The 23,201-nt window shown below is 46.9% G+C and overlaps 1 protein-coding gene across 1 annotated transcript in view; it reads left to right on the forward strand.

Annotated features, from left to right (window-relative positions):
* Positions 1-4,424, forward strand: part of LOC136004832 (inositol 1,4,5-trisphosphate receptor-interacting protein-like 1) — a 44,142-nt gene extending 39,718 nt beyond the window's left edge. The window contains exon 9 of the mRNA XM_065661723.1: positions 2,943-4,424. Within this exon, the coding sequence (XP_065517795.1) occupies positions 3,220-4,068 (849 nt within the window). The 5' untranslated portion in view covers positions 2,943-3,219 and the 3' untranslated portion in view covers positions 4,069-4,424. The remainder of the gene's footprint in view (positions 1-2,942) is intronic.
* Positions 4,425-23,201: the final 18,777 nt, after the last annotated feature.

The following is a 23,201-nucleotide window of genomic DNA, read 5'->3' on the forward strand; positions in this document are numbered from 1 at the left end:
AGCACAAGGGGTAAGGGGTTAAAACTTAAACAGGGGAAGTTTAGATTGGATCTAAGGAGGAAATTCTTTCCTGTTAGGGTGGTGAGGCACTGGAATCGGTTGCCCAGGGAGGCTGTGAGTGCTCCATCTCTGGCGGTGTTCGAGGCCAGGCTGGACAGAGCCTTGGATGACATGGTTTAGTGTGAGGTGTCCCTGCCTATGGCAGGGGGGTTGAAACTAGATGATCTTGAGGTCCTTTCCAACCCTAACTATTCTATGATTCTATGAATCTTGTGGCCTTGCACTAATTCCTAAGAGAAACTCATTCTGCATTGTTTCTCTGATGTATACTATGCACCAGAGACCTAAAAAAAAACATCATTCAGTAAACCCCAGACTGCGTCACTGGAAGAACTGAGATTGCTCTGGTGTGTATGATATCAGAAAACAGAAAAGGCTACACAAGGCCAAAAAACTGCAGAGGTAAACTGAAAAAGAAGAAAACAAGACAGTTATTAATTTTAATGTTCTCATGAACACTATTCACTTTTGAATCTCCCTGGGTCAGACTTTCTGAAACTCATACAGTTCCCAGTTTTCCTCCAGGATCTGAGCTCTCCTATCTATTCTCTAAGCACATTTGGACTGAAGGCTGTGTAGGGTTGGGCAAAGAAAACCCATCATGATCAGAGCAAACACTCAATACTTACGAAAAATCATAAGGAGCCCAAAGGCATGGGGACTTGTTTGCAATTAAGAAAATGTGTGTGGGACCAAGAGGTCCTGGGGCAAGAACATCAAAAACAGGGAAGAGCCAGGTGAGCAGAAGATGGGTTCCAGATAAACTTAAACAAAGCACCACTCCAGCTTGGTCATGCCAAGCATTGATATTTTCCAACTGTTTTATGGACTCGAATATCTGGCTGCCCAAACAAGCAGTCCCCTTTTCCCAAATCCAGTTGGTAAGCTGTCCCTGTTGTCATGCTGGCCTCTGAGCAACAGACCCAAGTGATGCTGTTGAGAGGGAGAAAAATGTATTTTAGTGATAATATTGAAGGGTTACAGCTGCCAAACACACTGTGTCTGTAGAAACACCTGTTGAGTAGCTGTTGCAGTGGGAAGAGCAAGATGAAGAAAGACAGCTGTAAAAGTGCCAGGAGCAGTAGGAAGCTTTACTAAGACTGCTTTGTGCCAGTAAGAGATGTGCCAAATTATTTGGCTGCATTTCAAATATCTGGGTGTCCACTATATTTGCCAGCTCACGCTCCCAGGGAATACTTCAGCACTAACACCACTATTGCCATGTTACTGTTGCTCTTCCGTTTTAATTTCAGCCTTTATGTTTCTGTATTTCTTTTATTTCTAGTTCATTATAGTGCAAAGGAAAGCCCAGTATTGCAGTGTAGAGGCCAGAATAAGGGCTGGGATCTGCAGCTGGTAGGAAGACAAAGCATCACTGTAAAGGTTTTTGGCAATTAGCTTGAGAGATCTGCTGAGTTATTATTTTGTGTCTCTCCTGTTGTTAGTGGTGTTTTGTTGGTTTGGTTTGGTTTGTTTGTTTAGTTTTCCTAGAGAATAATAATTTTATCTTTTACAGTTAGTTAACCTGCAACTTCTCCTGCATGTCCATCTAGGAATCCTTGAAACTTCAAAGCTTAGATTTGGGAAGTTTATAATGGGAATGCAGCTGAAATTTGAAAGTTTAGGTGTGCCAATTAATATAGAAATACAATGGCAGAATACTACAGGGAAATATTTCCACATGAATTGTACCTATTCTGGAGGACTTATGCACCATCTATAGCACTGGCAATACCTGATGAGGAATGAGAGAGCTCACAGGTGGAAGAGGAATTTCTGTTTTCAAAAGACAATCTTTCATGATGGCCTGAAGGCTGGACCCAAAGAGTGGTGGCGAATGGAGATAAAACTAGTTGGCAGCTTGTGAAAAGTGGTGTTCCTAAATGCTCAGTGTTGGGGTGAGTTCTGTTAACATTATTATCAATGAGCTGGATGAGGGGATCAATTGCAGCCTTGGCTAGTTTGCAGAGAACACCATTATTGATTGTGGATCAGAAGGCTCTGCAGAGGAATACGGACAGACAGGATCAATAGGTCAAGGCCAGCGATATGAGATTCAGTACGGATCAGTGCCAGGTACTGCACTTCAGTCACAACAACCCCGTGTATCACTACAGGCATGGCAAAGAGTGTCTAGAAAATGCCACAGAAGGATGTTGGTGCTTCTGTTACACTGCTACAGCATAAATGGGCTGCCCTCTACCTGCTCTTGCAAAGTGCAGACCACAGATGTCTCTCGGAGAGCCGTGCTCGTTGAGATGTTTGGCATACAGCTAGGCTACTCAGACATCTTCTAACTCGGGATATTCTATGATGATGAGATTCTCATTGGCAGGCAGAATATATTTATTACAAAATACAGCACCATGCAAGCTTCTCTGAACAAAGTTGACTGGTGCCAAGCTGTAACCAGAGCACCAGGGCAGCTGTGAGTCCCTGAACTGGGCTGGGGCCGAAGGCTGGGGCTGCAGGGCAGGAGGGCTTGTGATGCACCCGGGGCGCCTGTGACATCACAGCGGACGAGTCACAATGGGGGATGGACATGAGGGTGCCAGCGGGCAGCACTGGCCCAGTACGGCCTGGGGCAGCAGAGAGTGCCCAGGCAGGGGGGAGACTGGGCTGGACAAGGGCCGGGGCAGAAACATGGGCCCCTGGGGGTGGGTGCTCACCCTGCATCGAAACCCTGGCTGCGAGCGCCTTGGGCAGGGCACGCTGCTGCTGCCACCGCGCCTGGGCGCAGGCCTTGCTGCCTCCCAGCTGCCTCGCTCCCTCTCCTGCCTGTCCCCAGCTCTCTGCGGCTCCTGCATCCACTCCCCCCGCCACCAGCTCCTTTCCTCCTTCCTTCCCTCCCAGCCCCACTGAATTCTTTCTCTCTTCTGCAGGCCATGGCTGTCACAAAGCTCTTACTCTGGGTTCTGCAACAGCTCATGCTGAATGTGCGTGTCGTCACTGATGAGCTGGATGAAGACACATGCAACCGTATGTGTCAGACAAGTCGTGTCAGGTAGCTCCTTCCCAGTGCTGGAACCATGCTTCGGCATAGGCAGCGCACATGAAGGCTGGAGTCCCTATGAAGAAAACATCATCTACTGAGTGCTTGTGCCCCTGGCCCCCCTGTCTGACCACACCTTTCTCCCGGAGCTCTGCAATCCGGGGGAGATGCCAGAGAGGAACTTCCGCATCCATGTGGAGCTGGAGTGTACATGCGCGACAGAGCAGCTGGTGGGGGACATGCTGTGCTTCCTCCACCATGACGAAGAGGAGCTGAGAAGGAATCAGGGCCCCAGCCTCCTACACACCCTCTGCACTGGCTCCTATCTAGATGTGCAGAAAACAGCTTGCAGGCTTCATCAGCTGGTGAAAGCATGCTGGGTGGTTTTGCCTCTTTCACACCAGTGGCGTTTAACTATGCTGCCCTGCAGCCGCTCCTGCAAATTCAACATGGCAAGAGCAGAGGAGGAAACCATCGTTGAAATTACGCTGGGCGTGCGGCAAGGTGACTCGGACATCTTCATGAGCAGCCAGGCTAGTGAGGCTATCTTCACCCCAAGCACAACCTGGACGTTGAGCTGCGCTGTGGCAGAGGCAAAGTTCTTTGAGCTGACGGCCAGGCATGCCCCAGATGGCAGCTTCCACCTCCGATGCCTGCAGCTCTGTGCCTGCATTCTTGTGGGCACAGGCTTTTCCAGCTATACCTTGAAGACAGTGGTGATGCACCTCCTGAACACCACACCCCTGTCAGGCTGGCGCAGGACACGTTTCCTGTTGCGGCTGGATGACATCATGCGGTACCTGTGCCACTGCTTGGAGGAGAAACGCCTCGACCACTTCTTCTTTGGGAATGAGAAGATTCCTGAGGAGATCGTCTTGCCCCCAGCCTTGCAAAGAGCCCAGCCATTCAACCTCTTCCATCATCTGGCACAGGATCCCGATGCTCAAGCTGAGGCAATGAGGGAGTTCATGGACATGCAAGATTGCCTCACAAGAATGCTGACCTACGGCCACTGAAAGTGGTCTTGGTGCACAGAGCTGTTTTTGCAGGCTGCACAGCTGACAGCAGATGACAAACTTGTACCCGAGGGAAAAAGTGGGGAGACGCAGAAAGAGGACACAGAAAGCACGAGGAAAACTGCGCCGCAGGCCTCTCAGGAGAGTGGCAGCATTCTCCCCAGCGCAGCACCGGGTTATACCTGTGGTGGTGTCCTGCCTACAGCAGTAGCACTCAGTTTTCTCCTTCTTAGGATCCTGTTTGCACTAGGGTCTCTGACTGTAATGCATATAACAATGTCTAAACCAAAAATCATTTAAACGCCTTCCCTCACAACAGGACCCTTCTTGAGAATAAAGCTCATTTATTAATGAAACATGAATCTGTGCTTTTGCAATGAGAGAGAAAATATCACAGTGTACAAACTGGCAGAAGACCAACTATGTGCAGGACAATTGATTTTTCCCTTTTAAGCTAAATTTCCAAACACCCTTTGCTCTAATTACCCCTCTCTTTTCCCCAAAACCAGTCAATCTGCCCCTCTTCTGAATTGTTTAGGCCAGGATTAGTGTCCGTATGCCTGATCTATTCTGATTTTACCTGAAGGTGCAGGTCAAAGACCCAGCAGTTGCACTTCAATAGGGCTTGCAAGACTCCTTGGGTAGTCTTTGCTCCAAGACAATGGGGTTGTTTTACAGAATTTCCTGCCACTCTCTTCCTATCTCTGTGTTAACCAGAGAGAGGACAGAGCTAATTTTATCCTAAGCTTTCAAAAGTCCACTGGAACAAGAAAGCTACAGCCTCTTGAAAACCCTCTGGCTGATCTCATAAATAGTGAGAAGTCTCTGTTGCCTTGGCTATGTCAAATCTCTTCAGACAACCAGAAAATTCATCTTTCCTATTAATCTCCCTGAATTTGATGCCAGATTCATGGGTTATGGTCTGTTCATCCCGAGAAAATGCTATCCAAGTCAATATTTAGACAGAGTAAGCATTGATCACAACGTAGTTATGCTTCATTAAAAAGGTTTTCCATTTGCTTTATTTGGAAAATAATGCAGAATGTACTAGAAGCAAACAAATTGGGCACACTTCCTATTCATGAAACCCTTTCATTCTTCCATAGAAATAAAGGGCTAACTACTTGATCAGCTTTTTTTTTTTTTTCTTTCTTCAGCAGAGGCATACATTTCCTCAACATTGTTAGTGTAGATATGTTTGTTGGGTGATGCTCAACTCCACCCGTTGCTGGTGAGCAGACCTAGAATGACACATACTGCTCTTAATTCTTCCTTTAGGAGCCACACAAAAATGATGTTCATGTATGATGCTTCTCTGGTCACAAAGATCATGCTGAAAATCTACTTTCAGGAGTGGTCCCAACCTTGGTGTACTCCCAGGTCTCCAAGGAACATAGCTCAGGCTGTCTGTAGATTCCATCTCACCTTCAAATGGGAAATGTCCAAGGCAGAGTTCCATGCCTGACACATACACCATCTCTGCTCCCATGACACAACCACACGGGCAGAGAAAGTAGATGAAAGGCCTGAGACTAGTCCAAGCAGCTGATCTTTTCACAGCTAGGTACATGCTAAAAGGCAAGTCTCAGGAGCATGAATATGTAGAATGCAGGCGTGGCAGAGACTCAAAGCCTTGCTACGCAGCCATGGGGTCATATTATATACAGTAGTAACTGACCACTCAGTTGTCCTTAAAGTATTTCTTCACCCTTGCAACACTCTGGCAAGGTAAAAAAAAAATAAATACTTCTGTCTCTGCATTCCACAGAGTAACCTGTGTGCAGTGGCTCACCCAAGGGCACACAAGCAGGCTGCGGCACAGTGATCTGCCTTGATTCCCGCAGTCTAGGGCAGCACAGAAATCATGGCTTTTTCTTTCTTTCTTGCACTAAGGAAGTCGGTTGCAGCTGCTTCTTCATTTGCTGCTACTTTCCACCCACAAGTGCAAACCAGACTAACTGGGGGATGTTGCAGAGAAGCCAACGGTGGAGGGAGGCCAAGTGGACTGCTGGAGTCTGTCCGCTTCCTCAGGGCACGGAAGAGCAGATGATTTCACCTGTAGTGGTTATAAAAAAAATTATTTCCTTCATCTCTTTCACGAGGAAAGGCCAATGCTGAGCCTAGAAGATTATTCAATAACATCCCATAAAAACAATGCACTTCTATATTGAAACCAAATTAAAATTGTATTTCATGATGTGAACAAAGGTACGCAAGATGATTTTGTCTGTTTCTCCCTCTTTTTTTCAGATTTAATATCACACAGAAGACAGAAATGAAATCTGTATTTAAGTGGCTGTGGAACATTGTGCATTTAAAGTGCACAGCAAGTCACTCCGTAAAGCACTCCATATGATATGTAAATCTTTTGATCTTTCACAAAATGCATGAGTTCCATAAAGAATAATGAGTACTAGCTTGGGAAGTACAATATTGACTGTCACTGTAGTGCACTTAGCCACAATTATTATTTGCATGGCTTTTGCAACATAACTGGAGGGGAGAGTCCTGGGAATATTTTCAATGCATTCTAATAGCTACTAGAAGAGATTTTATTTTATAATAGATGCATTCTTTCTTTTGGGTCTACAAGCATATTCTTTTTCAATTTATTTATTATATTTTTTATTCTTTATAAGAAAACATCTATGGGGAAATGCAAAAGAGCTAACAAGTCCTGAGGAAAGAAAAAAATTACATCCTGCCCTGCCATTAGCTGCAATAAAGCAGAGAAATCAACAATAACGTTTAGTTTTTCTTTAAGCCAATGCATAAAGTTTTATTTGATAAACAATCTTAGGTATGATTTGCCTGAGTGAGCTTGAAGCAATAGTTGCCCTTTGAGGCATTTCCCAGAACCAGACAGATATTCTTCAAGGTGTAAATGCAAGAAGATCCCATAGGATCTGGTTTTCAGTGGCCACTGAGGTCAGTGGAGCCTTTGGCACCAATCCAGCATATTGCCTGTGACTTTCAGCATAGAAAGGATCCAAATGTACTGGCCCGGTAGCAGCTGGTGCTTACTGCCAATACTGCTGGTGAGGAGGCAGGAGCCATGGCAAGTTTGCATGCTGAGCCTTTCCCATCATTTTTCCCAGCTCTCCAGAGGTGGGGAGCTGAACTGTCTTGCAGAAGAGATGTCTCCCATCTTTCTCACAGAAATCATCATCCTGTTTGTTCACCCAGGAAATCAGAAAACTGCAAGCTCATGGTGCAGGAAAGTGAGGTAAGAAAAAGAGCTATCAGAAACACCACATTAAATACATTAAAACTAAAGGATTAATTTATTACACCTCCGCCTTCTGGTTTCCTTCCTGAAACTCTCAGTATCTCTCTGAAGGTCTATTCCAAATGGCTTGATGCATTTTTTACCTGGCATTACAACAAAGCCCAGAAGCTACAGAGCAAGCTAAGAGTTGTTTGAGCTAGCAGATAGATGGTCAGCATTCCCAGGAACACAAAACACAGCAAATGGGCATGGATGGCTCTGTTGTTTGTGGGTTAGATAGGAGAAGGCAGATAACTGAAGATGACAATTTCTTGTAACACAGAAAAAAGTGTTCCAAAGAGGCTTTTAGTAAGTGTTATTTTACCATTGACTTCTCAGGAAGCAGTGTAACCCGGACACGTGACAGGTCATGTGTGTGATCAGGTACTGACTGCCTGACAGCTCTTTGGTGCACAGTTCACCCAGTTAGAACAGATTCACAGCTGAACAACCAACACGCATACCAGAATCGAACACAAAGATCAGTCTGCGTTCCTGGTGACTGCTCGGTTCAGAGGACTAGACCTTTCCTTGTATCAGGCAACAATGATTCTTAATAGTTTGCATTGGTCTCATCTCAAGGTCCAGTCTGCAATGAGAAAGTAATGCTTTGTCATTTTGTGCCTCAGTTTCTCTGACTGTAAAATAGGCATAGTGCCATTTTCTTTCTTTCTTTATAAAAGCACTTTGATGGCCGGGGGCAGGGAGGAAGGAATGTCGTAATTAATGATATAGCCGAACAATGATAAAGTACTGCAATAGACAATTGGTCCTCTGATTTGAAGTAGGTTTCAGGAGGCCAAGGTGGTAAAAGAAAGACACTTTCTGAATCAATTCTGCAGATTCAAAGCACATTTTCACACAGAAGAGGATTTGTGAAATTTTTTTCAGCCTCTTCCAGCTTCACCTCAACCTAGTAAGGATGTAGGACTTGAAAAACTAGTTCTGTCCATGGCAAGGAAACATCAAAATCCCTTTGTCTGTTTGACTACTTGGTTTAAACTCTGTGACACATCACTGTGACACATTGCTTCCATTTTTTCATTGCTCTTATCCTTGATGATTTGACTCCTGCAAGCATTAATCATTCAGTTGGTCTTTAAAGGACTAATGAGACTAGTGTGGAGCAGGATTTAGATCTTGTAAAGTGAGACAATTCTTTCTGGTTTATTTCCTGGTGCTGAACTGCCCTAGCTTTTCTGGTATAAATTTTAGTTTCCCACCTTAGAAACATTGCTTCATGCACAAGCCTGTCTTTAATGGTATGAAAAAAACAAATGAGTTTGGGTTTAATGACCATATTGTTGCCTGTAGAACAAGAACTAGGTTGTTGATTTTAAGACTTTCTTTTTCAAGTCTGGACCATAAAGATCACTTCAAATAAAGGATTCCTCTGTGAAAACGTTTGACAGAAATAAACTGTGCCAGTGCCTCTCGTGGTTTAAACTGATACACACAGCTTGTTCGCTCACTCCCCCCACTTTTTTTTCTCCCTCTTTCTTTCCTCCCCCCCCACCCCCCAGCTCCTGGAGGGATGGGGAGGAGAATTGAGAGAATGTAACTCCCACGGGTTGAAATAAGAGCAGCCCAGTAACTAAGGTATAATACAGATCACTACTGCTACCACCAATGATAATAATGATAAGAGAAAATAACATGAGAAGAGAATACAATACCACCGCTGAACGAGTTTGACTCCCCTGAAGAGAGCACGTGCCCTTCCAGGTAACTCCCCATTACATCCTGGGCATGATGTGCTGTGGTATGGAATACCTCTTTGGTTAGTTTGGGTCAGGTGTCCTATCTCGGCTTCCTCCTGGATTCCCTTCCTCCCTGGCAGAGCATGAGGCTCAGAAAGTCCTTGGCCAGACCAAACATTTGAGCAACTAAAAACATTGGCGTTATCAGCACTGTTGCCAGGCCAAAAAATCAAAACACAGTGCTGCACCAGCTACTAAGAAGGAGAAAAATAACTGCTACTGCTGAACCCAGGACAGTGCCCAAAAATCTAGGAACTTACTTACCTGGTAAGACTTGTACTAATTTTCCATAACATACTGCCATTTATTATGCTCTGGAAAGGCACTATAGTGATTTCAAGAGGAGAAAAACAAGAAAGATTATTCATTTCACATCCTCATGCAATTCTTTTGTAGGTGGCTTTCAACAAAGGGTGATATTGGATTACATTAATTTTGGTTCTTAATAAACTAGTAAATCTCCCATTGTTCTATGTTGTCCAATTATAAAAGCAATGAACACGAGACTAAGCACTTCAAGATAACCACAGCTTTAAAGATAGACAAAGAGCTTCATAGATTAGGATCATAATAAAACTGCCATTTTTGTAGCATTTTGATGAATAAAACTTTGTGAACTAAAGTGTTCTCTTAGGAGTGTCAATAAATTACTCTTTAAGTAAGAACCACTGCAAATCCCAGGAAGAGTTTCTGAATATCTAGGGTACTGAAAAGGAAAGGAAGCATATCTTCAGTAGAAGTAATTTCCTTTCTGTCGGAAGAGGTGATTATGAAGGGTATTTCCTGAGGTCTGTTTGCCTGTGGGAGTCATCTGTTGGGGTTTTCTTGAACCCTTGCTGTTGCCTTTACATTTAGCACATGGTGCCTTTCCAAACTCACTTCGTAGCAACAATGTATTACTGAATCTTCAGTACTTCGTAAAGGCTTAGTTGGCAATAAAAATTAGCATTTTGAAGTCAGAACTTACTTATTTTGCTTGGTCCAAAAGAAGGGTTTCCAAAGTCATCCAAGAACTGCTCTGAGAGGTCTCTGGAGGCAATGAAGAACAACACTGGCAACTGGTTTAAATACACTGGGCAGGGGCTGGATCACTGTAGTAAAATTTTAAGCACTGAAAGTTGTGAAAAACCAGTTACAAAACACAGCTGTAAATGCCACAGATCAAGTGCTCTGTGGGCTGCTGAACTGGGATTGTTGCCTTACTAAACTCAGTAAGAATCCATGAGACATTTACAAAAACGTCTATTAATCTATTAATTGCCAACAGATTCTTTGTCAGCAAATCCTTAATGGAAAATACAGCCCTCCACCCCTTTAATTCTCATGATCTTACCTTGCATTCATCTTCCAAAACTGTGATGTGAAATGGCTTAATACTGTATATTTGACTTTTAGTAAGCAAGGAGCAGTGACATATGGCTCTTGCCAGTGGTGACACAGGATAAATGTCCCATCCAGTTGCTCAACAGAGTTGTATGTTAAAGTGCAATATAAAAGGAATGTGCACCACAGATGTCAGTTAGGTAGAGAGGAAAATATGTAATGAAGAGATGTAGAAAGATGTGTGTGACAGATGTGAGCTATGTCCAGATATCTGAGCCCAAGCTTTTGTCTTGTCTATGTGAAAGTCCAGCATCTGCCTTTTCCCTTGGCTTGGGTTAGGATGAATTTTGCATTAGGAAGCTGCTACAACCCCAGAGAAAACCTCAATCCTCTCTTTGGATGCAGCCTGGGAGGGATGCCACACTTGGCAGACCTCGGAGCAGTATTACTGCCATAGCTCAAAGTAGAAATGAAGGGTAGAAGAGAAGACTCTTCCCTGCAGTCAATCCTCTCCTCACACCCTTACCCTGTCTCTGCTTCCCAGGATTTCAAGCATGTCCATCTCTTCCCGGATGGCTCTTCCACCCAAGAATGAGCTGCTGGGTAAAAATAATTCTTTCACTCAGGATTGTCAGTCACATCATGGGACCACGCCTGAAACTGCAATCACTTTTTGATCAGTTCTGCTGAAACAACCTGTTGTCTTTTATAATAACATTTCCATTGGAAATACTCAGATGCTGAGGCTAAAAAGAACCATTTTGTAGCACACACACAACTATACACACAGTGACCTTACAGTTTTAGCTTTTTGATTTTCCAGTGGGTATATTTGCCTGAGTTTCTGTTGTTTGTTTGGGGGTTTTTTTAGACCATATTCATCTGCTTCATAGTTCTTACTACATCTAGTTTACATGCAATAATTGCCATTAAAATGTGAAGAGAAAGTTCTTTGCACAAATGCATTGTTTTGCTCCTTTTAAAGAACACAGAAGCTGCAAAACTAGATGAAGCTGATTGATGGACAGGTTTATTTAATTATTACTTTCAATTATTACTATTCTCTATCTTGCCAATAGCAGGTGCAGGCTGTGATGTGGCATTTGCTCTGGTAATTATACAGTTTTTTGTAAATAGCAGAGTAAGTCAGGATGAAAGATAGCACTGCCCTCAGGTTGTGGGAAATTATTCAGCTTTTTCTTTACCAAATTTCAAATGATAAGGTCTCTTTGATTCCTGTTGAACCTTCCCTTTCCACTGCCTTATTCTTAAGACATGAAACTGGGAATAAGAGAGTGAGAGGGACTGGAGGGTGAATACATGGAAGGAGCAGTTTGTGATAGATGTTATTGCAGTGAGTTCCTGCAGGAACTGAGTGAACGGTAAAGCTGATTCAGGAGCCCTGTGCTGAAGGTTCATTAAAGGACATTGAGATATAAGAATTAAAATGGTCTTTCAGTAAGACCAGTGCTTTCCCCAGTGAGCACTGCAGCTAACCTTGCAGTCATGTGCCCACAGCCAGTCTTGCTCTGATATTTTCCATCCTGTGCTTCACCCTGCCCCTCTTCTGTGTTTGAAAGAGACTGGCCATTCTCCAGCATCCCCACCCTGTACTTCTTTCCCTAGGGAAGGGATAAATGACAGGTGCTGTGCAGGTAGATAGGTGTACTCGAATTCATCTCTAAGAGGAAGACAGCCACCAAGGAATGCCAAGGGAAATATCCTCCAGTCACCAAGAGATCCTTCTACAGAGAAATGGGCTCTCTAAATAGGCTTTGTCATCCTCTGGCTGTAAACTGTTCCCTGAACATCTTCTCCTCTTGGGGTCCAAAAACACAGTGGCTCAAAGCTGTCAGATAGGTTCATATTTGGAACTGTGACTCCACAGGAGTTGCTGTCCCCTCTCACACAGAATCATAGAATAGTTACGGCTGGAAAGGACCTTAAAATAGTCAAGTTCCAACCCCACTGTCATGGGCAAGGACACCTCACACTAAACCATCCCACCCAAGGCTCTGTCTAACCCAGCCTTAAACACCGCCAGGGATGGAGCATTCACAACTTCCTCGGCAAACCCATTCCAGTGCCTCACCACCCCCACAGTAAAGAACTTCTTCCTTATATCTCACCTGAACTTCCCCTGTTTAAGTTTGAACCCATTACCCTTTGTCCTATTACTACAGTCCCTGATGAAGAGTCCATCCCCAGCATCCCTATAGGCCCCCTTCAGATACTGGAAGGCTGCTACGAGGTCTCCACGCAGCCTTCTCTTCTCCAGGCTGAACAGCCCCAACTTCCTCAGCCTATCTTCATACGGGAGGTGCTCCAGCCCCCTGATCCTCCTTGTGGCCCTCCTCTGGACTTGTTCCAGCAGTTCCATGTCCTTTTTATGTTGAGGACACCAGAACTGCACACAGTACTCCAAGTGAGTTCTCACGAGAGCAGAGCAGAGGGGCAAGATCACCTCCTTTGACCTGCGGTCATGCTCCTTTTGATGCAGACCAGGATATGGTTGGCTTTCTGGGCTGCAAGCACACACTGAAGCCGGTTCATTTTCTCATCAACCAACACCCCCAAGACCTTCTCCACAGGGCTGCTCTGAATCTCTTCTCTGCCCAGCCTATAGCTATAGCTATACCTGGTATAGCTATGCTGGGATTGCCCCAGCCCAGGTGTAGGACCTTGCATTTGGCGTGGTTGAACTTCATAAGGTTGGCATCAGCCCACCTCACAAGTGTGTCAAGGTCCCTCTGGATGGCATCCCTTCCCTCCAGTGTATCAACCGAACCACACAGCTTGGTGTCATTGGCAAACTTGCTGAGGGCGCACTCAATCCCATTGTACATGTCACCGACAAAGATGTTGAACAAGACCAGTCCCAACACCCCTGAGTGACTCCACTTGTTACTGGTCTCCAGCTGGACATTGAGCCATTGACCACAACTCTTTGTGTGCAGCCATCCAGCCAGTTCTTTATCCACCGAGTGCTCCATCTATAAAATTGATGTCTCTCCAGTTTAGAGACAAGGATGTCATGCAGGACAGTGTTGAACACTTTGCACAAGACAACGTAGATTACGTCAACTGCTTTACCTCTGCCCATCAGTTCCGTAGCCCCAGCATAGAAGGCCACCAAATTGGTCAGGCAGGATTTCCCCTTAGTGAAGCCATGCTGGCTGTCACCAACCACCTTGTTGTTTTTCATGTGCCTTAGCATGCTTTCCAGAGGTAGAGATGCATCTAAGCCGAGCTCCAAATGAATGCGGCTCATTGGCTGGAGCAGCTGAAATAACTCTGCATCGCTCTGAGCTTTTATTATAGGTGCTGGCAACTGACTGTGTTGGGGTGGAATGATGCCCCCCTCCCCCAACACATCTAGTTTAAGGCACCCTTGACCAGTCTGGCAAGCCTCCTACCAAAACTGCTCTTCCCCTTCTTTGTCAGACCAGCTCCACCAGCCCCCAGTACACCTGGCCTATTGACTTGGGTCCCATTTTCAAGACACCCAAACCTCTGACTACGGCACCACTGTTCTAACCATTTATTAACCTGCCAAATCCACTTGGCCTTTTTAGGGTCCTCCCCTTTATCCTGGAGAATTGATTTAAAAACTATCTGAGCTCCAGAGCCCCAACCACCTCTCCCAGGGCTCTGTAGTCCTTCTTTATGTTCTCTGGGCTACTGCTATCTGTATCACTAGCACCTACATGGCTCACTAGAAGTGGGTAATAGTCAGTGGGACTTACTAGAGCAGGCAGCCTCTCTGCAGCATCCCTGATCCGAGCTCCTGGTAGGCAACACACCTCCCTTGAGACTGGGTCAGTCCGACAGATGGGTGCCTCTGTTCCTTTCGAAGTAAAGTCCCCTACTACTATGACCCGCTGATTTTTCATGGTGGCACCAGCAGTGATCCTCTTTACTGGTGCATCAGCCGGTTGTTCATGTGGTAAGGTGGGCACTTCCTCATTAGCGCTGTGCAGAACTGCGAAGCAGTTCTGGGTGGGGATGTTGGATTTAGGAGGAAGACCCTTTTAATTGTCCTCTTCCTCCTAGTTTTGTTGGGTTTTTTTTTTTGTGGTTTTGTTATTGGTGGTGGTGGTTGGTTGGTTGGTTTTGGTTTGTGGTGGGTTGTTTTTTGTTGTTTCTTTTTCTGTTACTAGCTCCCAGTTTCCCGGATTAATGCCTTCCTCCTTTCCTTGTATGTGCTAGGGTGGATGCCTATGGCCCCTGCACAGTTTGGGCCTGGAGCAAGCAGCCCTGTTTCCTCTCAGCTTCCCTGACATCTTTCATCCTATTGGCAGTGTCGCGCAGCTCAGCCCCTGCTGCAGGAGGGCCTCCACCAGGGCGCACCGGGTGCAGCTCTGCCCATTGCGCACCCTGGCCTCAAGAGGCCTCACAAGCCCAGTGCAGGCACCCTCTACACCCCGAGCTCCGCACTCCAGCCTCCCTTCTCACCGGCTCTGTCTGGGCGCCTACGCTGGCACCGCCGGAGCAGACAGAGCAGACCGCCCAGGCCGGCCATTGGTTATGAGGCGAGCGCTCGCCAAGCCGAGACCGCCCACCCACGTTCCAAGGGCCAACCGCCGCTCCGGCGGCCGCGCAGAGCTACCCAGGGCGGGTTCTCCACCTCAGGGCGGGGGGCGGGGCCCTCCCTCCTGGCTCCGCCCCCTGTGAGTCCCTTCTCGCGGCAGCGGAGCTGCCAACTCCTGGGAAAGGCCTGGAAAGGGCCTGAGGCCCTCTCGGCGGCTGCCGCTGCTCTGAGTTGAGGCTGCTGGACGTTGAGCTTCCCCGCGCCCTCGCGTTGAAGGCGCCCTCTCTGGAGATACCGCAGCAACTGACCCATCAATTTAAGATAGCTGGAGATTAAGAACTAAAGCCTGTTCCTGTAATCTGCTCAGTGCAGATCCACAAACACTTTTTTGCAGTAATGTTGAGCATGCATACCTCTCAATGGCTTGAGCAATTATGAGAATGCATAAAATCTCCTGGCAGTGTTTCCAAACATCGATACCTAAAAAATTCCATCAGGGCCAACATTTTCAAAGTCAGCTAACAATCTTGTGGACTTGTTTTAACTAAGTTTGGTGCCTTTGAAGTGGCTTAGTTGGGTTACCTAAGAGTACCAGACACCCCAGACAGGTCCTGGGTCCAAAGCCACATCTGGGAGATGTGGTATCTTAGCATCTCCATTCTCATCTCACGCTGGTGTGAGCTTGCTGATGTTTTATCAGATGTACTGATATATTGCTCTTTGCACTGAAATTAATAGGAATTGATGGTGTTTGGCAACAACTGAAGACACAGTCTTACTTACTGATGACAGTGTGTAAATAACAGGGTCTAAAATAGGCACTCTTTGGAAATGTTGGCTTCTCTGCTCTCTATCAAATCTGCAATGAAGATAAACCTGACAAGATGTATGTTTAGTTTATATAAGAGCTTAGCTGAACAATATAATGTTTCAATGGAAGGTGAAGAGTACGTATATGAATGAAAAGCAGTTGATTGTCACAATATGTCTATCAAAAGGAAAATAAGGTCATTGACAAACCTTAACATTTTATGGAGGGGGAGAATATTTTTTTAATTAGGATTAAAATATTATCTACTTAAAATGTGCCCATGTATATAGGTCTGACAGAGCCTATGGCAACACCTATAATTTTAAAATAGAACTGTTTTTCCAAGAAGAAAGTAATTTTGAGTGATAACTAATTTAGATAGTGCTAATTATATTGGTTGGAACTTGCAAGGGAGTCAATGGATAAAAAAATTGATTAAAGCAGTTGTAAAACAATAAAAAGCACCAACTCTGCTCTTTAAGATGTTCTGAACATTTTATTATTTGTTCCTGCCAGCTCTCTTAGCTGGGCTAGAAAGTAAATGTTTCCATACACCTGTCTGAAATTAAATGAGAGGAAAAAATAAGACCTTTTTGGTCAGAATAGGGGGTGTATTCTACAATCTGAAATGCTGCTTAAGATGATGTAATAAGTTAAATAGCACTGTAACTTATATGATCCTTTGGTTGTCTGTGTTTTGAACCAATGGCCAGTGCTACTGTGTCTGAGACAAACAAGGAGGTAGTAGCAGCTAGGATTTGTAAGCATTTGTCTCTTGCAGCAAGACACTGTGGGGCTGCTCACTATAGGTTCTTCCAAGTGCATTAGATGCCTCATGATGTGATGTAAATCCAGCTGGACTCTATATTTATGTAATTTCTTCTGGAAGTAATTTCGTAGCTTAGATTCCATAGACCAAGAGTGCTTGATGTCTACTTCCAGCTGTTTCATCTTTGGGTTTACATCTGCTGTGAACCCCGCAGCCTTGCTGGTTCATAGTTGGACATGTAGTTTCTAATGTAGGAATGGACAGATCCATTTTTGGCTTTGTGGCCATGAAAAGCATAGGAGTGACAGCCTTGCCCATGCTGGAAGCAGTTAGCACAAAGTCCCCAAAGGACAAATATCTTTGAGAGAATGGGAAGAGACAAATGAAGAACAAGGCGTAGTTAGTTCTAGCTGATTACTAATTCTCTTCATCACCTCACTCAAGCTGTGTGCTTCCTACCCTCCTGGCTGAATAATTTACACAAGAAGATGGTTAAGGTAGTGAATTTTCCTGAGAGTTCAGGAAGACCTTACTGAGCTACAAAAAGAAGCATCTGATGTTTTTATCCTAACTGCTGGATCTTGCCTGTGAGTGTCCTGGTTTCCCCTAGCTTTATGTGATATCTCTTAGCAGCATGCTGTAGCTCATGCTCAGAAGTTTCTCCTGTGGAAGCTATACTTCTGTGCTCTCCTTTGTTCAGATTTGCTATTTCTTGGAAACAGAAACAGCCCAAAGCCATGAATTGTCTTATTTTGTCCATAAAGGTGGGCTGTTGCTGGCTGCAGAGAAGTGTTCCTGGATCCCTTCTGCTCCTACACGGTGGAGTATCTCAGGATAATGCATTTCTGTGTGGAGAGACAAATACAAGGCAGCAGAAGAAGTAGAACGCAATATAAGCACTTCTCATGTTTTTTTTGTATGCTGCTCCTCTTAACCAGCTGCATGAATGTTAGGGTTTTTTGCATTTTAGGCAGTTTTGCTACACAGAAAATCATCACTGTGTACAGTGAAGATAACATGTACCTAAAGATTTTTGTGTAACACAAGATTCTGATTATGAAGTGATGAGGCAATTTTACCTTTCCAGTTCAAATTCAGCATTATTCTTATCGGTGTTACTGCTGTTTAGCTATTCAGAGCAGGCTTCTGAGCTTGCCTTGGGTCTTGCTTGCCTTACTTGTCTTAGACCCTAGTGCTTGTTAGTGTCTGCTTTTTGATTCCACTGCTCACTGTGCAGCTTATCATCCAACTCTGCTGTGCCTGCGAACATTCTGATAACAGCAATGGTGATGTGTTTGGTCTGGCAGATGGCCAGGGCATCACTACTGTTTCTATGCTGCTGTACTGCAGAGGCTGGAACTCAACTATGAACTTGAGTTGAAGGGACTTCAAACTATGGCTCTCTATGTAGGAGCAGGACACACCAAAGGGTCTGTGGCAGTAAATAAGTCCACACCAGAGCAGGTACATCTTAAAGTCTCTGTCCATGTTATGTCTGTGTCAGCTGTGACAGCTTGGTGTCATCAGCAAACTTGCTGAGGGTGCACACAAATACACTGGCCATGTCACCGACAAAGGTGTTGAACAAGACCGGACCCAACACCGATCCCTGAGGGACACCACTTGTTACTGGTCTCCAGCTGGACATTGAGCCATTGACCACAACTCTTTGTGTGCAGCCATCCAGCCAGTTCTTTATCCATTGAGTGGTCCACCTGTCAAATTGATGTCTCTTGAATTTAGAGACAAGGATGTCATGCAGGACAGTGTCAAACGCTTTGCACAAGATGACAGAGATGATGTCAACTGCTCTACCCCTGTCCATCAGTTCCGTAGCCCCATCAAAGAAGGCCACCAAATAGGTCAGGCAGGATTTCCCCTTAGTGAAGCCATGCTGGCTGTCACCAAGCACCTTGTTGTTTTTCATGTGCCTTAGCATGCCTTCCAGGAGAATCTGCTCCAAGATTTTGCCAGGCATGGAGGTGAGACTGACTGGTTTGTAATTTCCTGGGTCATCCATTTTCCCCTTCTTGAAAATGGAAGTTATATTACCCTTTTTCCAGTCATTGGGAACTTCACCTGACTGCCATGAGTTTTCAAATATGATGGCCAGTGGCTTAGCAGCTTCATTTGCCAGCTCCTTCAGGACCCGCGGATGGATTTTATCAGGTCCCATGGACTTGTGTACGTTCAGGCCTTTAAGATGGTCTCGAACCAGATCCTCTCCTACAGTGGGCTGAGGGTCTTCACTCTCACAGTCCCTGTGTCTGCCTTCCAAAACTTGGGCTGTGTGGTCAGAGCCTTTGCCAGTGTGAAAACCAAGACACAGAACTCATTAAGAACTACAGCCTTCTCCAAATCCAGGGCAGCCAGTTCCCCTGATAGCTTCCGGAGGGGGCCTATGTTGTCCCTAGTCTGTCTTTTATTTGCTATGTACCTGTAGAATCCCTTCCTGTTATCCTTAACATCCCTAGCCAAATTTAATTCTAACTGGGTCTTAGCTTTCCTAACCTGGTCCCTAGCTTCCTGGAAAATATCCCTATATTCTACTCAGGCCACCTGTCCTTGCTTCCACCTTTTATAAGCCTCTTTTTTCCTTCGAAATTTCCTCAGCAGCTCCTTATCCATCCAAGGAGGTCTCCTGGCCCTCCTGCTGCACTTCCCTCTAGTTGGGATGCAACACTCCTGAGCTTGCAGTAGGCGATCCTTGAATATCATCCAACAGACTTGGGCCCCCCTGCCCTCTAGGGCTATATCCCACGGAACCTTACTAAGCAGGCTCCTGAAGAGGCCAAAGTCTGCTCTCTTGAAGTCCAGGGCAGTGAGCTTGCTGCACGCTCTTCTCACTGTCCTGAGGATCTCAAATTCGACTATCTCATGATTGCTGCAACCAAGGCTGCCCTGGAGAGTCACACTTCCAAGCAGCCCTTCCCTCTTGGTGAGCACGAGGTCAAGCATGTCACCTCTCTGTGTGGGCTCCTCTATTACTTGCAGAAGGAAGTTGTCTTCCACACAATCGAGGAACCTCCTGGATTGCTTGTGCTGGGCCGTACCGTCCCTCCAACTGATATCAGGGTGGTTGAAGTCTCCCATGATAACAAGGGCCTGCAAGTGTGAGGCTGTTCCTATCTGTCCGTAGGGTGCTTCATCCACAGATTCCTCTTGAGCAGGCGGTCTGTAACAGATCCCCACAGTAATGTCCCCCATAGCTATTCTCCCTTTAACCCTGACCCACAAACTCTCTGTTGACTGCTCACCTGTCCCCAGACAGAGTTCCATACTCTCCAGCCTATCCCTAACATCAACAGCAACTGCCCCCCCCACCCCCGCCTGCCAGGCCTGCCCTTTCTAAAGAGCCATTCCAACACTCCAGTCATAGGAGCCATCCCACCATATTTCTGTGATGCCTATTATATCATATGCCTGCAGAGCTGCACACAAGTCTAATTCCTCATGTGTGTTCCCCATGCTATGGGCATTTGTACAGAGGCATCTGAGCCGAGCTCCAAATGAAGCCAGCTCTTTGGCTGGAGCGGTTGGAACATCTCTACATTGCTCCAAGCATTTATTATAGGTGCTGGCAGCTGACTGGGTGTGTTGGGGTGGGATGATGCCCCCCTCCCCCAACACATCTAGTTTAAAGCATCCTTGACCAGTCTGGCAAGCCTCCTAGCAAAACCGCTCTTCCCCTTGTCAGACCAGCCCCCAGTAGACCTGGCCTATTGACTTGGGTCCCGTTTTCAAGACACCCAAACCTCTGACTACAGCACCACTGTTCTAACCATTTATTAACCTGCCAAATCCACCTGGCCTTTTTTGGGGTCCTCCCCTGTATCCTGGAGAATTGACTAAAAGACTATCTGAGCTCCAGAGTCCCTAACCACCTCTCCCAGGGCTCTGTAGTCCTTCTGCAAATGGGTTTCAGCACTTTTTGTGCTCTGGTCAATATCCTGGACAAATTTCCAGCCTCTTCAGTATTAGGAATGGCACTTGCTCTGATTATCAAGGCAGCACTTGGTTCTGTCTATATGTAGGTCACTGTTGTTGAGAAGGTCCACATGTCTTAATGCTGGCTCAATATTCAGGCCTGCTGTATGTCTGTAGATGCTCAGTTCTTCTGGACGGGTGGAGCTTTGTCCATCCTCAGATCACAATGCAGGGAGGATTTTGGCATATTGACAAATATGTGTTTGGTTGAATCGCTGGAGGGAAGGGATGCCATCCAGAGAGACCTTGACACGCTTGTGAGGTGGGCTGATGCCAACCTTATGAAGTTCAACCATGACAAGTGCAAGGTGTTACACCTGGGTCGGAGCAATCCCAGACACAGCTACAGGCTGGGCAGAGAAGAGATTCAGAGCAGCCCTGCGGAGAAGGACTTGGGGGTGCTGGTCAATGAGAAAATGAACATGAGCCGGCAGTGTGCGCTCGCAGCCCAGAAAGCCAACCGTATCCTGGGCTGCATCAAAAGGAGTGTGACCAGCAGGTCGAAGGAGGTTATCCTGCCCCTCTACTCTGCTCTTGTGAGACCTCACCTGGAGTATTGTGTGCAGTTCTGGTGTCCTCAACATAAAAAGGACATGGAACTGCTGGAACAAGTCCAGAGGAGGGCCACGAGGATGATCAGGGGACTGGAGCGCCTCCCGTATGAAGATAGGCTGAGCAAGTTGGGGCTGTTCAGTGTGGAGAAGAGAAGGCTGCGTGGGGACCTAATAGCAGCCTTCCAGTACCTGAAGGGGGCCTATAGGGATGCTGGGGAGGGACTCTTCATCAGGGACTGTAGTGACAGCACAAGGGGTAAGGGGTTAAAACTTAAACAGGGGAAGTTTAGATTGGGTCTAAGGAGGAAATTCTTTCCTGTTAGGGTGGTGAGACACTGGAATGGGTTGCCCAGGGAGGTTGTGAGTGCTCCATCCCTGGCGGTGTGCGAGGCCAGGTTGGATGAAGCCTTGCGTGGGATGGTTTAGCGTGAGGTGTCCCTGGCCATGGCAGGGGGGTTGGAACTAGATGATCTTGAGGTCCTTTCCAACCCTAACTATTCTATGATTCTATGATTCTATGACCCTGGAAGGGAGCTTGGGCTGTCTCAGCGTTGGCTGGCAGTTGAAGGTTATGAAGGAAATAGCAGGAAGCTCTACTAGTGGGCTCCTATTAATGATGTCAGCTGTGGTAGAGCTTTTGTAAGGGGTTTCCTTTAGTTAGAGAGCTTCTGCCTTGGTGCCTTCAGCACACAGGGGTGTCACGCCTGAGGTGTCTTTGCCTGAGCTCTCCAGTTTCCAGCAGGATTCGTGGCTGGACATGGTGCGGGACATGTTTTGGAGTGTTTCCAGAGGCTGGCTGCCTGGAGAGCCAGTTAGCACTCGGGGCTCATATCCTCCCTGCCTGTGTTGTAAAGGCCCAGATGATGAGTGTTGGTTTCAAAGTGAGGGCTCCACGTTCCCCGCCAGGCAGGTGTGAGGATTTGCTTTGCCTGTGGCCCCGAGTCTCATGGGAAGCTTTTGTTTCTGGCAAACGCTGTGCTGCAAACGTGTGAAGCTCCTGGCAGCTGAGATGCCCCGGGCAGTTGGGTGGCCTTGTGTGGTGCGTGTGCCCGTGTGCGCAGGCTTAATGGGTACAAAGTCATCGACGGGTGCTCACCAGGGACAGCAACAGGGGTCACCCCAAAGGCAGCCTGGCCATGGCCCTGGTGTGGCGGGGCTCCTCGTGGGCCAGCAAAGTAGGAATTAAATGGTTGCTTTGTAGTCAGTGCGGAAGCTTTTTTCTTTCCTGCTGAAGCAGAGAAATTCTTGGCTCATCTGCGGTGTCTCCAGCAATTTACGTGTCGCTCACGGAGCGTGACCAAATGCTGCTGTAAGGTGCACTTTAGCCCTGGTGCAGGGCTTCACTGCGGGGGAGACATTGAAGGCGTAGGGGGGCTGCAGGGATCCGCAAGGCTGTAGCTTTAGCAAGGCCCTGCGGTGGCCGTGGAAGCCACGTGTGGCCCTCGCCTATTGTGACGTACAGGGGAGCTGCTGCTGTTAAATGCGAGCAGCAGCCGTGGCCCAGTGAGAGCAGGAGTTGCTGAGCCGCTGAGGCAGGAGCAGGCTTGAGCTACTGTCAGGCTCTGAGCTCTGCTTCCTCGAGGCGCTGGTGAAACCCTGCCCTAGCTGGCAAAGCCAGAGCGTTGAGGAGAGGGGCTGGGCAGCCCAGGTGCCAGCCCTGTCCTTTGCTGCCCAGGTTCCCCTGGCTGTTGGCAGCCCAGCAGCAGTTAGCTGCTGTGCTGGTGGGCAAGAGCCACACCGAGGCGTCCCTGGGCGGCTCCTGTCCCTGCAGCTGCCCACAGCTGCCGAGCAGCGCGAGGGCATTCAGGAGCCAAGGCTGGGCCCCGCACGGAGGAATCCTCCAGGAGAAGCGTGAATCACCCGTGCTCAGGTAGCGTCTGGCCCTGGGCAGGGAGGAGGCAGCTCCGCTGGCAGCAGGGATGGGGCAGTTGTGTGATAGCCGGCAGGATTTAAACATCCCTGGGCTAAGAGCAGGGCTGGGCAGGTAGAAGGGCTTGAACGGGCTCTGAAATTGCCGTGCAACTTGCAGTGAGGGTAGAGACTTGGAGCTAGGCTGTAGGTCCTGCAGCAAAGGGAGCCTTGGCTGTCTGAGGTGGGGAGCAGGGAGCCGTGGGGTGGTGGGCTGGAGGG

The sequence above is a fragment of the Lathamus discolor genome, chromosome Z (assembly GCF_037157495.1).
Source record: "Lathamus discolor isolate bLatDis1 chromosome Z, bLatDis1.hap1, whole genome shotgun sequence".
Classification (NCBI taxonomy): domain Eukaryota; kingdom Metazoa; phylum Chordata; class Aves; order Psittaciformes; family Psittacidae; genus Lathamus; species Lathamus discolor.